We start from the raw sequence: 13,972 nt of genomic DNA, 5'->3' as shown, positions 1-13,972 counted from the left end.
CAGGAATATTTTATGAAGTACCTCTCTTTAAATGTTAATGTCAAAGGATCATCAGTCGGAACCTTGACAGTTAAAGCAGCTGCATCTTTTTCAGATTCCTGTATCTGCTTCAGAAGTTGCCCCAGCTGTGTCCATTTGTGTCCCAACTAAGCAACTGTGTATGAACATGCATGTTGAAACAGCCAGTTACATTTTCCAAAGTAATCCTTTTGAGTCTGTAAAATAACGTTCTTTAATGATTTGCTCCGATTATGCATCGCATGCTTTTGAACAATCTGTTTTATAGGGAAATTTTTTGAAGAGATAGAATTTGCATAATAGGAACAACTTGGAGACCTCTACACTTCAATAGAAAAAACTGAGTAGTTTGTATTTTGTGTAAAAAGCATACTTCTGTTTGAAATGCAATTTAAATGTAAATTACTGGTGGTGGTATGGATGTGGTCTTTCAAGAAAATACCACTTCTTAAAATACTTTAAAGGTAGATTTCTTAGAAAATTTATACAAACATGCCAAACAATTCATGCATAGATTTTACCTGTTTTTGGCATTAGGTATCCAGCAGAATGTGATGGTTATATGACATGATGTCCTGTTTAGCAACCAGCATGATATAAGAATGCAATAGTGGGAAGAGAGAGGATTCTGTAGACAGGATCAAATTGTTTTAGGCTGACTTTGCCATTACTTTGCCTCATAATTCAGAGAAATGTAATGTATTTGGAGGAAGCAAAACAAAACTTTTCATTCTGGAATTTGTGTACCATTTTATTGGCTGGATAATATCAAATATGTGGCTGTTCTAAAAGTAGTAATTTATGTTCAGATTTACTTTTTATTCAAGTTACACAATCATATTGCTCTTTTAAATCTTACTTCAATAATATGATTTCCAGTTTCCAAATAGATGTTTTGGGTCAACTCCCAGTGACTACATGGGAGATTCCTCTAATGTACATTCATGTAATTTTCTTGGCAACAATTTGAAAGTGGTTTGCTGTTGCTCTACCTGTTCTGTTCACAAGTTCTCGATCTAGCGTTCAACTGTGATAATTCTTGGTGGTCTTCCATTCAAGTACTAACCAAGTCCGAGCTTGTTTTATTTTTCAGAATTACCCATAATCCACTAGATGCTTCCATCTAGTGAGGCACTAAATGTATGGTCATTTTTAATTTTCTATTGCCTAAATTCAGTTACCTGAGATTGCATATATTTTGTATTGTGACATATACTGTATCTTTATTGATCCATAGAATGGGAAGGCTAAAGAGTGTGAGGGTTTTTTGAATGAGTATCTGCAGTCACAATCCTTAAAGCAACCATTGAAATTGCTTGAAATGTGCACTTTTCAGTACATGTAAATGTAAGTTTTATGTTAATATTTACATTTTTGAAAATGATTCATTTTTTTTTCTTTTCAGTCCCTTAACGGGAGTTTGGGAAGACCTCTAGCAGGTGCTGTTCATACGGATGAGAGATCTTATATGCCAAGGTTTGAACTATTTGTTATATTTGCATTTTTTGCTTATACTGAGGCAGATTCTTGATTCATCTACACATGTCACAGTAGTTCTGTCCATTATCTTATTCCTAATTGTGACAGGCTTTCAGACATTTTTCCCCCCTTAATCTATCTGGAAATACCAGGAATAAACTAGGACTATTTGCATTCAAAAATATGCCGTCCCATTGTGTAATGTTCCTTCTCTAGTCCAGTGGTATCAATTGTGACTGGCAGTAGCCCTGGTTGGGTCAGCCAAAGATCTTTCCTGACTCTAGTACCAGAAAATGTCTAACTATAAATGCCTAGGTTTTGATCTGGATGTGTATATATGAAACTGTCCTTGAACTCTTATCACTTCTGAGGAATTGGCAAATATTCTCTGATTAAAATTTAAGAATTAAACAAACTGAATTTTGTTTGCAGAATAAGTCTTACTCATATCCCATTCCATTGGTTCTTGCCTTAAATGAATATATCTTGTAGGTAATAAAAAGGCTCTACTAGCTCTATGCAAGTTGTTGCAACTTGGGATATTTTAGCAGACTGTTATATTTTACTAAAATGCTATCTGTTGAGCTCCAGAGAAAACAGGAGATCCAGGCAGCCCAAATGGATACAAAGATTTATTGCAAGCTCAAGCTCTCTACAAGAATCTGAATTACTAACTGCCAAAGGAAATTGGCGGTAGTTAAGGGAAGAAGGAATTCAAGGTGGGCTGGTCTTAGATCTCTTGTGGGTGCACGAAGGGACTTATGACTGATGACACATTTGATCCCTTCGTCAGGCTCAGCCTGGTCATCTCCTACACTATAGAGAGTTGCTGAGAAATAAGACCATAGATAGATAAGACCATCTGATCAGGGTACTGCTGTTTATAAAACTATATTCTTTAAACAAAGATATCTGAACATTTTGTTTCACTATTAGAACTTTTCTGAGTTGCTTTTGAATGTTCCACCATGGAAGTAATTTAGGTCAAAAGAACTAGTATTATTGCTTTAGCAGAGCCTAATTAATGGAATTCCTTCTAAAGGAAAATAGATTAGATCTGCTTCTGATAACTTGTAGCTGTCCAACAAAACATTTTGATTCCACCTGGATTTTCATGGTTCAGGTTTTCAAATTAAATCTGCTTGGAGATGGTGGTGGCATATTTTGTTTTGCAGTTTATTTTGGGGACCCCTGAGGATGACAGTATCTATAAGTCAATAGAATATCTTCCTACTGTAAATATGAAATGTTCATGCATTCATGAATTCCCCAGTACAGGCAGTCCTTGACTTACAACCATTTATTTATTGACCATTCAAAGTTACAGTGGCACTGTAAAAAGGGACAATTGATATTTGCACTTACACCTGTCACATGATCAGAGTTTTGGTGCTTGATAAAACTAGCATGTATTTATGATGGTTGCAACATCCTAGGTTCATGGGATCAAAATTGAAACCTTCCTAGCCAACTTCCAACAAACAAAGTCAATAGGGGGAGCTGGGTTCATTCAATGACAACATGATTCACTTAGTGGCAGTGATTTGCTTAACTGTTGCAAAAAAATATTGTAAAATCATGCACAACTCGTTTAACAACTGCCTTGCTTAGCAATGGAAATTTTGGTCCCAATTGTAAGGACTACCTCTATCAATTTATGTTATCATATTTCACAAGCAAAGAATAGTTCACTAGAGGAAAGATGTTGATTGGGATGGATTGTTCATAAGAGAGAACTACATTACATGGAAAGCAAAGAACAGCCTAAGTTCCTGCCAATTTTGTAGGATAAAGACAGGTTTTTTTACATAGTCGAATATGTGCAGCGTTAAAATAAGCAGCATGAGCTGTAGAGCATTTCTGTTGTGTAAGATGTTCTGTCAGTCATTCAATATCCATATGCAAAATCAGCACCATATTTTAACAAGTTAGCAATATAGAGGAAGCATTAAGTGAATGTATCTGAGTATGATGGACTGAAAGTTAATATTTTCAAAAAAGTAAGCTCTTTGTCATTTGTCTTAAAAAACCCCTACTTTTTCTTTTTTTCTTGGCTTGAATCATGCAGTATACTAATTAGTTTACAGAGCATTTTGCAAACTATCTTCATTTATAGCTTCGAAATTAGGCATGTAGTTGAATTTTGTAAAGCCACAATTATACAAAACTTACTCTTCAGATGGGTTTTCATGCAAATCTGACTGATCAGTGAAATGATCAGTCTTAAAGGACTTTATAGTGATGATGACGTGGCCTAACATCTTCCAAATGAACTTTTCTAGCCTCCAAATTTTGTATTTTAATGACAACAGAACTATATATAACTAAGGAGGAATTAATTTCCTGAGAGTTAGAACAATTAATCAGTGGAACAACCTGCCTCCAGAAGTTGTGAATGCTCCAATATTGGAAGAATTTAAGAAGAGACTGGACAACCGTCTGTATGACGTGATATAGGGTTTCCTGCCTGAGCATGGGGTTGGACTAAGAACTCCAAGGTCCCTTCCAACTATTACTACTACTACTGCTACTATTATTATTATTTTCATTGAAATGTCAAAATCTTTGAAATTTTCTAGACTGCTGTACACTCACCATGCTCACTTCTGTATGTATAGTAATACTGATCATATTTATAATCTAATTATTCCCAGTCCTTGTTTTTTATTTAATTTGAATGGACAGCTTCAATGTGGTTGTAAATGTAAATTACATGTAAATGTAAATTATCAGTAAAATAATTATTCAAGATATACTAAAACCACAAAACATAATGTAAATCCTTAATTAACAGTAGTCAAGCAATACATGATTGTATATTGTGTTACTGACCATATTAATTTTTAAGCCCTAAATTAAACAATATAGTAATAAAATACAAATCAAGCTTCCTTTTGATTAATATACAGTATACCTGAAGCTTCAGTATAAGGTGTAGTACAGAGGTCCCCAACCTTTTGGGCCCTAGGGACTGGTTTCGTGGAGAGAGGTTTTTCTGTGGACCGGAGGGTGCGTGGTTTTGTGTGCTACCTGCATCTCATGGATGGGGCTTTGCTTGTTTGTGCGGAGTGGTTGTTGGAATGCCGCGGACCAGTACTGGTCCATGGACTGGGGGTTGGGGATTCCTGCTCTAGTAGTATGCCTTTAAACAGCCACTTAAACAATCACTTGTTGATTTATTTAATAAAAAACAAGCACCTTATCGCCCAAATAGATAATTCAGTGAACTTTCTAAAGACATGTGGAGTTAACACAATTGTGTTGAAATTGAGTATGGAGATTTTGTTATATCAAAATGAGTTTTAGTATAATAATGTGTTATACTTTTACTGGTCTTTCTATCCTGAACATTCATGTTGCATGCTGCTGCATTTAGCAAGAGTATTAAATCCATTTGTTGGTCCTCATCAGAAAGTATCACATTATTTAAGCTAAGCAGTAAATCATCTTCTATTTGAAGGGTCCTTGGTGCTCTCTGAGCTTGGTTGTTTTCTTGCAGACATTTCATTACCCAAACTAGATAACATTATCAGTGCTAGGTTTGCAAGAAAATAAGCAAGCTTAGAGAGCACCAAGGACCCCTGATTCCAACCCTGAGCTACAAATATTCTCATTTATTAATATCATCTTCTGTTTATTAGGATTTTTGAGTTGTAAACAGTATTGTTTTATGGGTTGTATAGTTCATCCAAAATAAATCTGTTCAAAACTGATATATATATATATATGTACTGAAACTGGCATCTGCCTTCCAATCAAAATTTATTGTACACAAGACAACCTGTGACCCATTAGGTCATCATTTCAGAGATATTTCCTAACCTAAACAAACAGAATAACTATGGGTGGGCAAAAAAATTTGTGTCAAGTTCCCCGTTGAGTTTCATTGTGGGAAGCTGGCAGGGACCATCAGAAATTCCTTCCTTCCTTCCTTCCTTCCTTCCTTCCTTCCTTCCTTCCTTCCTTCCTTCCTTCCTTCCTTCCTTCCTTCCTTCCTTCCTTCCTTCCTTCCTTCCTTCCTTCCTTCCTCTAAAATAATGTAGTCCTTTTATATGTATATTGGTTACAATGTAGCACAAGTCTCCAAAAACCTGCTATTTAGAATGTTTTTATGCCATTGGTTCAGTTTCAGAAAAGGCACTTTGTTGTTTTGCTATTCTTGCTTACTTTTTTCTGTCTTTCAGTTGCCAAGCCCTTTGACCTTTTGTTCACATAACTGTAGTATTTCCTGTTTAGATATATATATATATATATACAGATTTTATGGGAACTATTCTGAACTTTATGAGAGATAACGAGGTGCAGATTCGGTAGCATGGCTTTTCCCAAATGTGCTGTTTTCAAGTATATGATGTTATCAAGGAAAGGAAATCCCAAACATGCTCTGTTCAAATCAAGCAACAACTGGGTTTTATTGACTCCTTATAATCCCATCTAAGATCCCAGAGGCAAAATGACATTGTTTTTGTTTTGTTTTCCTATCTGACTTGGTACAAGTTCAGTGGCGTAGCGTGGGTTGTCAGCACCCGGGGCGGGGCAAGGCAACCGGAAGCGGAAATAGAGGGGCGGGTGGGCGGTGACGTCACGGCACTGCTGAAAAGACGCGCCCCGCAGCGGCGTAGACTTTACAAGAAGAGTCGCGCGCATGCGGGATGCTTCCGGGTCCCTCTCGAGGGCGGCTGGGCGGGGCTCCGACCTGCAAGAGCCGCTGCATTCAAGCTCGCACGTGAGCCCCGCTAAATAAAGCCACGCATGCGCACGAAGCTAGGCCGGCCGGCCAGCGGGTCCGTCTTCGCTCGGCCAAACCTGCCAGGGCGCCTGCGGGGCGCTTGCGGTTGGCCTGAGCCTGGGCGGAGAGTTGGCCGCTTCTATTTATTTTATTCAGTTTATGTGGCCGCCCATCTCACCTGCCGGACTCATTTCGCTTTGCAAGAAAGAGCAGCTCGAGAGCGGAGCCAAGCCAACTCTGTGCAGCCCTTGGGGCTCCCTGAGCACTGCGTTCAGCAACGAACCCACGTTTCGGACTCTTTCCCGCCCCCTTTGTGGAGCTTTGCATCTAGAACTCCTTCTCGGTCCCTGAAGAGCCTTTTTCACTGATTTCTCGCCACAGGTAGTCCGCGCAGAGTCCCGCGGCGCTCTCCAAGCAGGAAGCGCAGGCGTGAGACCGCGTGCACTTGTTCACTTCGGGTTTTGGGTTTGGACCAGATATTTTCCATCGCCGGCTATCACGGAGCCGAACCGGGCGACTTTTAAGGAAGGCTCTTATTCTGGAGCAGTCCGGTGCGTTGAGAAAGAAGGGACCCCAGTTTCTTCCTTCGCGGAACTGGAATCCAAAGTCACCCTGCCGCCGCCCTCCCGCACGCCCGTCCGTCCGTCCACTACCCTTTCTGGCTCGCTCTCCCGGAGCGGATGAAGGAGACACGGGAGGGGGAGGGGGCCGGGGGAGGGGGAGGGCCTCTGCAGCAGGGGGCCTCTCCTGGTTGGGCCCGCGTGCGCCGCCTGTCACTGGGCGGCGTGTATGTCGGCGGCCTGGCCCCGCCCCGCCTCTTCGCAGCCCGCGGCGCGGACAGAAATGACACAGAGCCTCGGTGGCTACCGAGCAGCTCAGTGCGAGCGCGCCCCCCCCAGATGTTGCGCCCGGTGTGGCCGGCCCCCCCTGCCCCCCCCACGCTACGCCACTGTACAAGTTATTGGGTGTTCTGGCTTTGTAGGACAAAGCAATGTGCATTCATTCACTAGATGTTTCTCACTAATCTGACTAGCTCTGCTAGGGTTGGGTGGATGAAAAAGCCTTTGCATTCTTCTTTAAGGTAAAATAATAAAGAAGAAAGCCAAGCTTATAGAACTTAAGAACACTTCCAAGATAAGTGAGTTCATGCTGTGAAATTCTTCTGGCAGGCTCCTGGCAGTTTTGCTAAAATGTTATTGGGATGGGGGAGAGCTTGATCATTTTTCACCTGCTCTTTTAATTATGTTTGTCATGTCTGCCAAAAGCGTTATAGCAATTACCTAATTAAGCTTCCCAACATGGCTGTGAGGAAATGAGACCAGGTGGAATTATTCCACTTATAGGGAAACCTGAATCAAGAACTGCAAGTCAGTGATAAAAAGGTGTCTCTCACATGAAAGGAAAGTTTAGGTGTTTGGGGGAAGAATTTATGTAGGATCTACCTTGGTATTTTGTTGTTTCTTTTATACTCCAATCCCTCTTAAATAAAAGAGATTATAAAATACTATTTTTATTGTAAGTTGTTATGCCACTGATTCCGGTAGACTCTGGGAAGCTTACAAAATATAAATAAGCAGTTAAAATATTTACAAACACAAAATGCTGATTTTATAATTGATCCTGCATTTAACAGCTTAGTGGGCAAGACACAAATATTGAATATCCAACTCAAATCTATGCTGACATTTAAATTTTTTTAGCAAGACTCAGGTTAAGACAGAGTTGTGATAAGAGACTTCTGTTCTGTACTGTATAACCACCAGCTGTTGAAATTCTTCCTAAGTTTCAAAAACATTTTTTTATCCAATGTAGAGTTCATGGAGGATGGCTGGCTAATGAAAAACATAATTTGTTTGAATTCTATATTTGACATCATTCCATCATTAACTCTCAGCAATATTATGTCTGGAAATGCCTTTAGGGAGTAAGGCTTTTTTAAAGTGTTTGTCACTTTTTATTTCCATGAATAGGTTTTGTTGCATAGTAATAAAACTTGGATTTAAACTCTATTCATGGATTTTTTTTCAGGCTTGCAAAGCAATAAAATCATACCTAATAGCCGAACACTTTTCAATTTGCTTCGGCATTGTCTTTTTTAAAACAACTCAAGATCAGATTCCATTAATAATTGCATGACACACTTTCACCCAAGTTATTTTACTGGCTAGGAATGGGCTTCCTAATGTCCTGGTATACCACAATGTCATATTAGACAGACAGCTATTCAGAAGATTCTTTTGCAAGCCATTCTTTCAAGAAGAACCAATGTAGTCATTGTTTAGAACTTCAGTGCTCTTTCCATAGCTGCCAGCCACAGAATAATAGGCAGAACAGTTGACTTGATGCCTGCACAAGCAATGAATTGTTATCTTCTGTATGACCCACTAACTAAATGACACAAATACAAAAACCAGTGAAACATTTGAAGAATTGCATTTTCTGACCATTATCCGTCTATATGCCTCTGTGTGCAACTCAGAGAATCTGCTACCACAAACAAATTAGTTTTGACCAATTACATATGGTATTAAATTTGCCTCACTTTTCCCATGTGTGGAGATCTAATCCCTAACCCAGGGGTGTCAAACTCGCAATGTCACGTGAAATGTCAATGACATATTGTGACTTTTTTGCCATTGCCAGCAGTGGGGTGCGTGCGGTTTCACTATGATGCATCCAGCCCGTGGGCCGGCAGTTTGACACCCCTGCCCTAACCCCTTTCCTGTGGCATTCCTCAAGGTTCTGTTCTCTCCCCACTCCTATTTAGCATCAACATGAAACTGCTGGTGAAGCCCTTTGTCAGGCCCCATCAATACACTAATGACACCTAGCTCTGTCCTAAGTAGATCAAGTGATTTATCCATGTTCTTAGTATCTGGAGGCTGTGGTAATCTGGGATGAACCAGCTTCAGCTCAACTGAAGCTAAACCAAGCGACTATCTTGTTTCTTTCAGTGCCGATGATTCTCATCAGTTGTTGGAACCCAGGTACAGGGAATGACATTTATGTCATTTTTGTAGTCATTCTATTTTGTTGGCCTCCAGGGCTTTGCAATTCTTTTGAAAAAGGTGCTTTGCATTGCACTTATGAAGCGCTTCCTTTATAATTCAGTTCATTAAAACAGCTGCCTTTATTCAGAGTTGGATGATTGTTTTGCAAGTTGTTCTTACAGAGGGCATAGGAATGGTCTTGAGGAATAAGAAGAGCTGCTACTAAGGCAAAGGATCAGTCAAGTGGGACTTGGAATTCTTTCCAAGAAACTAGTTTGAGAATTCAAATGAAGATAAAGTGCAAGATTTTGTCACTATAGCTGATCTAATAAAAGTAGTTAGACCTATAGTTTAGTCTCCTTCAGAGGACTGACAGTTCCTAACTGATTCCACATATGTATGTATGTACAGGAACTTTGCTTTGTGTGTGCCCCAGCAGATGCATGTACAACCAGCCAAGAGATGCCAATGAAGTAGCTACATGAATGTGAGAAAAGACAGAACTGCTTTCATATTTCAAAGAGTGGTATTCAGATATTCTCCCCTATGTTGGAAAGTACTTTACAGGATTTACATAGTCCTATTGGATATTGTGGGACTAGAATGCTAGACTGTATAGCTCTTTAGGTTGATCAGGAGAGTATTTTAGCCAGTGTTTTTAGCAAAGTTGGATTATAGTGTCTCTGATGAGGCTTTTGCTGTTTCTGAATCCTTACTTGGGAGGGCTGAAGAGATAATTAGTAAATGATGTCATGACTTGGCTGGGATCAGTTGGGGCAGCGAAGGCTGGTTTATAATATAAACACTTTTAAAATGTTTATCATAGGTTTTGCTATTTTCCATATTTGTCAAGTAATCTTGAAGAGAATGAAAGGTTTTCTGGTATAGCATAGTAACTAGAGAGATTTCCATAAAAAGGCACAGAGAATGCTTTGAGGAGCAGAAAGATTTCTGAGTTGGCAGTGGCAAGTGAGGCTTGACCTTGTACAGAGAAAAAAAAATGTCTTAAATCATTCCCTGTTGGGGATATGAAAACAATCCTAGTTGCTTGCAGCTCGCTACTATAATTTTATTGCTCAATGGCACATACTTCTGTGCAACTGAGGGTGAAAATCATAAATTATGTACGTGAATATTAATGCATTTGAAAGTAAAATGTTAAGGTCTTGGAGGTCTAGCTGTTTTACTCATTTCTACAACATTTTAATGTGCCAGAGCTGTATTCATACTATTTAACTTCAAATACTAGAGAATATAATATCTCTGTATAAATGCCTAGAAATTTTAGGGAAAAACATATATAATTTGTTTTTATCATAGTTATATATTGCTTTTTAATCTGAAGTCTGTTCAAATCTATAAGGAGCTCCACCTTGCTGCGTGTACCTCTGATTTTCTTTTTTAATCCAGTGGTCTTTCAGTGTTCTTACTCACATAGAAACCAGTGTCCAGGTAGGTTTTGACAAATGTCAACCCTGTACAGATGGGTATCTGTTGAACCAGCAACATCATCAGAGATGTGAAGTTCATGGAGAATGGGATATAGTATATCCTGATGCCCTTTCATTGCTTGCATATTGCTTTATACCTGCCTTAAGATACTGATTAGGCCTGTCGCCAGACCTTTTACTAGTTGTTTCTATCTTCCTCAGTTCCCCCCCCTTTTTTTAAACAATCTATTTCTTCATCAATATCGCCCTATCCAATTTTAGGATCTGGAAGCAAAGAGATAGTTGAAAGTTGGATTCAGTAGTGATGATAGGGTGGGTTTATTTTGTTTTGTTCATTCTATTTCCATTACTTTCGGCTGTCTCTTATTTAACTGTAATAAAACAGCTGCATGTTCACAATCGGTCAAGTGCTATACGGCTGGAAAGCTCAGGAAAGAAGAACCACTTGAATTTTTTTTAAAAAAAAGATCTTTATTGCTAGAGCATTTAACAGAATCTTGAAAGCCTATCAAAGTGACTCTCCCACTCAGCTTATACCCAGCCTTAAGGCAGAATTGTTTTGCATCTCTTTGTCATATTTATTCCTTTACAAATTTAAGGAATATTTTTGAAATGATTTCAGCTGACTTGTTTAACTGTTTAGCTTCATCCACCATGCTCCTAGAGTCTGGCAGCCATTCTATAATTTAAACTTAACTGGCTGGACACCTAGTTTCTCCTCTGTTTTTAATACTACTGTACCATTGTTATTTACATGAAAATCAATAATGGTTTGAAATAAAGATTCAGAGAATTTAATTTGCAACAAAACTATTCAAAATAAATAGTAATGTTGAATATATAGTGAGTTTTTCAGTCTATAACAGTTACATAATTAAACTCTTTTTTAATATATGTTTTTATTTTATTGAAAATTAAAATACGTTGTCGTATTTTATCCAGGCTATCCAGAACAATATATATATATAAAGAGAAAAAAGCAATTAGAGTACCCAGCAAAGGGTTGAAATAAATTAGCAGTCAACCGCTAATCAACTTTGTAAAATAAAACTCCTTTTTTGAAGTAAATATATTAGTCAAAATATCTCGGTCTTTGTAGTCTGTAACCAAATCCTTTATTCTACTGTGCATTTTAGAAGATATGGATGAAAAGTAGAAATAGTGCTTCCTGTCAATTCAAATGTTTTATAAAGTCTTATTCTTTTTTATAACCAAACAAATGAACATATCTCAGTAACTGGCAGTCTTTGCAAAATTTGCTGAAATACGCTGAATATTCTGAAATGTATAGCAAACATTTCTTCTGTTAATTGCTAATTTCTCTTTTACAGCTTGTCAGTATTTGAATAGACCACATCATGCGTGAGTACAAGCTAGTGGTCCTTGGCTCAGGTGGTGTAGGCAAGTCTGCTTTGGTAAGTTTAATGCTCAGTAAAAAGCAAAGTTTCTTTCTTCAAGATTTTGATTTTTCAAAAAAATGTATTTGAAATCTTCCTAGTTTGACCCTTAATGAAATAGTTAATAGTCAAGATGTTTGCATTTAAAATATTCAGAAAAGAAATAAATATTTCTTAAATAGTTGTTTCTATAGTATTCATATGGCAAAATTCTGAATTAACCTAAACTAGAAAACTTAGAAAATTAATATCAAGGTTATCTGAGTTCCATTTTCATGGGAGCTCCATAATGCCTAGGAATTGAAATTTGCTTAGTGAACCACATTGCCTTCATAAAGTTTGTGCTAATAACTGATTTCTAAATTATTATGTATGTATACTCAGCAGTAGCATTTTATATATGTAAAAATATTGTAATATATGTAACAAATAGAATGAACATTTTTTTCTTGATAAATGAGCGTTGGACCAAACTTTGAAGTATATTTTGATTAAAATTTGGAAAGAATACCAGCAACCAAATAAGACAAGTTATTTTATCTAGAGAAATAAGTTGCCACCCTTAATTTAGGCCAATGGCATCTGTCTGCATTTTGAGTGAAACAAGTGTTTTTCACAAAATGTTAAGCTTGGGAATAAGGACAATATAGTAGGTTATAACTGGAAAACCACAGAGAAACTTGGGATCCATACTAGATGCTCCCTGAGCACTTAATTGCCTCTCTTGGACTACCTTTGATTTTTAATCTAATGCAAGATAGATGATTAAGTGCCAATATCCCTCATTGTCAGTGGCGTAGCGTGGGTGGTGCAAGGGGGGAGCCGGCTGCACCGGGCGCAACATCTGGGGGGGCGCGCTCGCACTCGCAGCTCTCTGCCCCTGCCTGGCTCACTCACTCTCTCTCACTGCAGTGCTGGCTGTGCGAATCCGATCCGAGCCACCGGGTTGCCGCCCACTTTGGAGGGGGGGGCAGACATGCGGTGCGGTGCACGGGTTAGGGGGCGCAAATTACTTGCCTTGCCCCGGGTGCTGACAACCCACGCTACGCCACTGCGCATTGTAAAGGATTTAAGAGCATTTTAAAAAGTTTACTGTACAATGTAGTTAAAACCCTATATTGTACTTTTAGTTAACTGGAACTGAATTGATGGAACTGAATATTGTTAGAAGCTTAAAAATACCACCTTTTAGATGCTGATAAACCCTGGTGCTTACTTCAAATTCTAAGCCTTAAATTACTATGCCACCATGTTTACCGCTGTTTTAAGTATCAAATATGTAGCCTTGAATAAAAAAAATGTTTGGGATTGGCCAAAGGGAGTGAATTAAATAGTGTAGACTTTTGTAACATTCTGTGACTAATGTTTTGTAATGCTGAAATAGATATGGAGACTAAAAACTGCACTGGTAAACTTTAAGGAATCACTTTTTAGTGGTCCTCATTACCCTTGAGAGTAATAGAATTGAGAAAGAACTGATTCCCAAACAACCTTTTCCCTAAAAGCTCATGATCACAAAGCAAGTGAATTCAAATTATCTGTGTTATATAGTAGATAGATATGTTTAAATCAAATCAATTTGAATCATGATGGAAATCATTAATTAAGAAGACTGAGTTTAATTATATGGATCCTATTTATTCATTAGTTTGGAAGTTTCTAAAATTGTTTTCTAGTACTAAAATGTATTCTTGATTGTGTGTGCTTGTGTTTTCAATAGCTTTCATATTTTCACTCCTGAAAAAAGATGTATATGAAAAAATGCCTGTTAAAGATTCTTTTTATTAGAAATAACAATCACTGAACCCAGAGTTCTCTTTTACAAACACGGGAAATTTATATGCAATACATTTTTTATATTAAAATCTTACACTTTGGCCAGACAGGTTGTTTTCGTTTCTCCTTGGC

The 13,972-nt window shown here is 38.1% G+C and overlaps 1 protein-coding gene across 3 annotated transcripts in view; it reads left to right on the top strand.

Moving 5' to 3' along the window:
- RAP1A (RAP1A, member of RAS oncogene family) overlaps positions 1-13,972 on the top strand; it is an 88,866-nt gene that overhangs the window by 57,406 nt on the left and 17,488 nt on the right. For 2 of the 3 annotated variants that reach the window (XM_081325714.1, XM_081325716.1), the window contains exons 2-3: positions 1,424-1,494; positions 11,999-12,082. In XM_081325714.1, the coding sequence (XP_081181840.1) occupies positions 12,026-12,082 (57 nt within the window). In that variant the 5' untranslated portion in view covers positions 1,424-1,494; positions 11,999-12,025. Of the gene's footprint in view, positions 1-182; positions 201-1,423; positions 1,495-11,998; positions 12,083-13,972 lie in introns of those variants that run through there. The other variant, XM_081325715.1, reaches the window with a different exon arrangement.

This window comes from Vipera berus (genome assembly GCF_964194415.1).
Source record: "Vipera berus genome assembly, chromosome: 3".
NCBI classification, from domain to species: domain Eukaryota; kingdom Metazoa; phylum Chordata; class Lepidosauria; order Squamata; family Viperidae; genus Vipera; species Vipera berus.
This window is presented reverse-complemented; position numbering and strand designations above follow the sequence as displayed.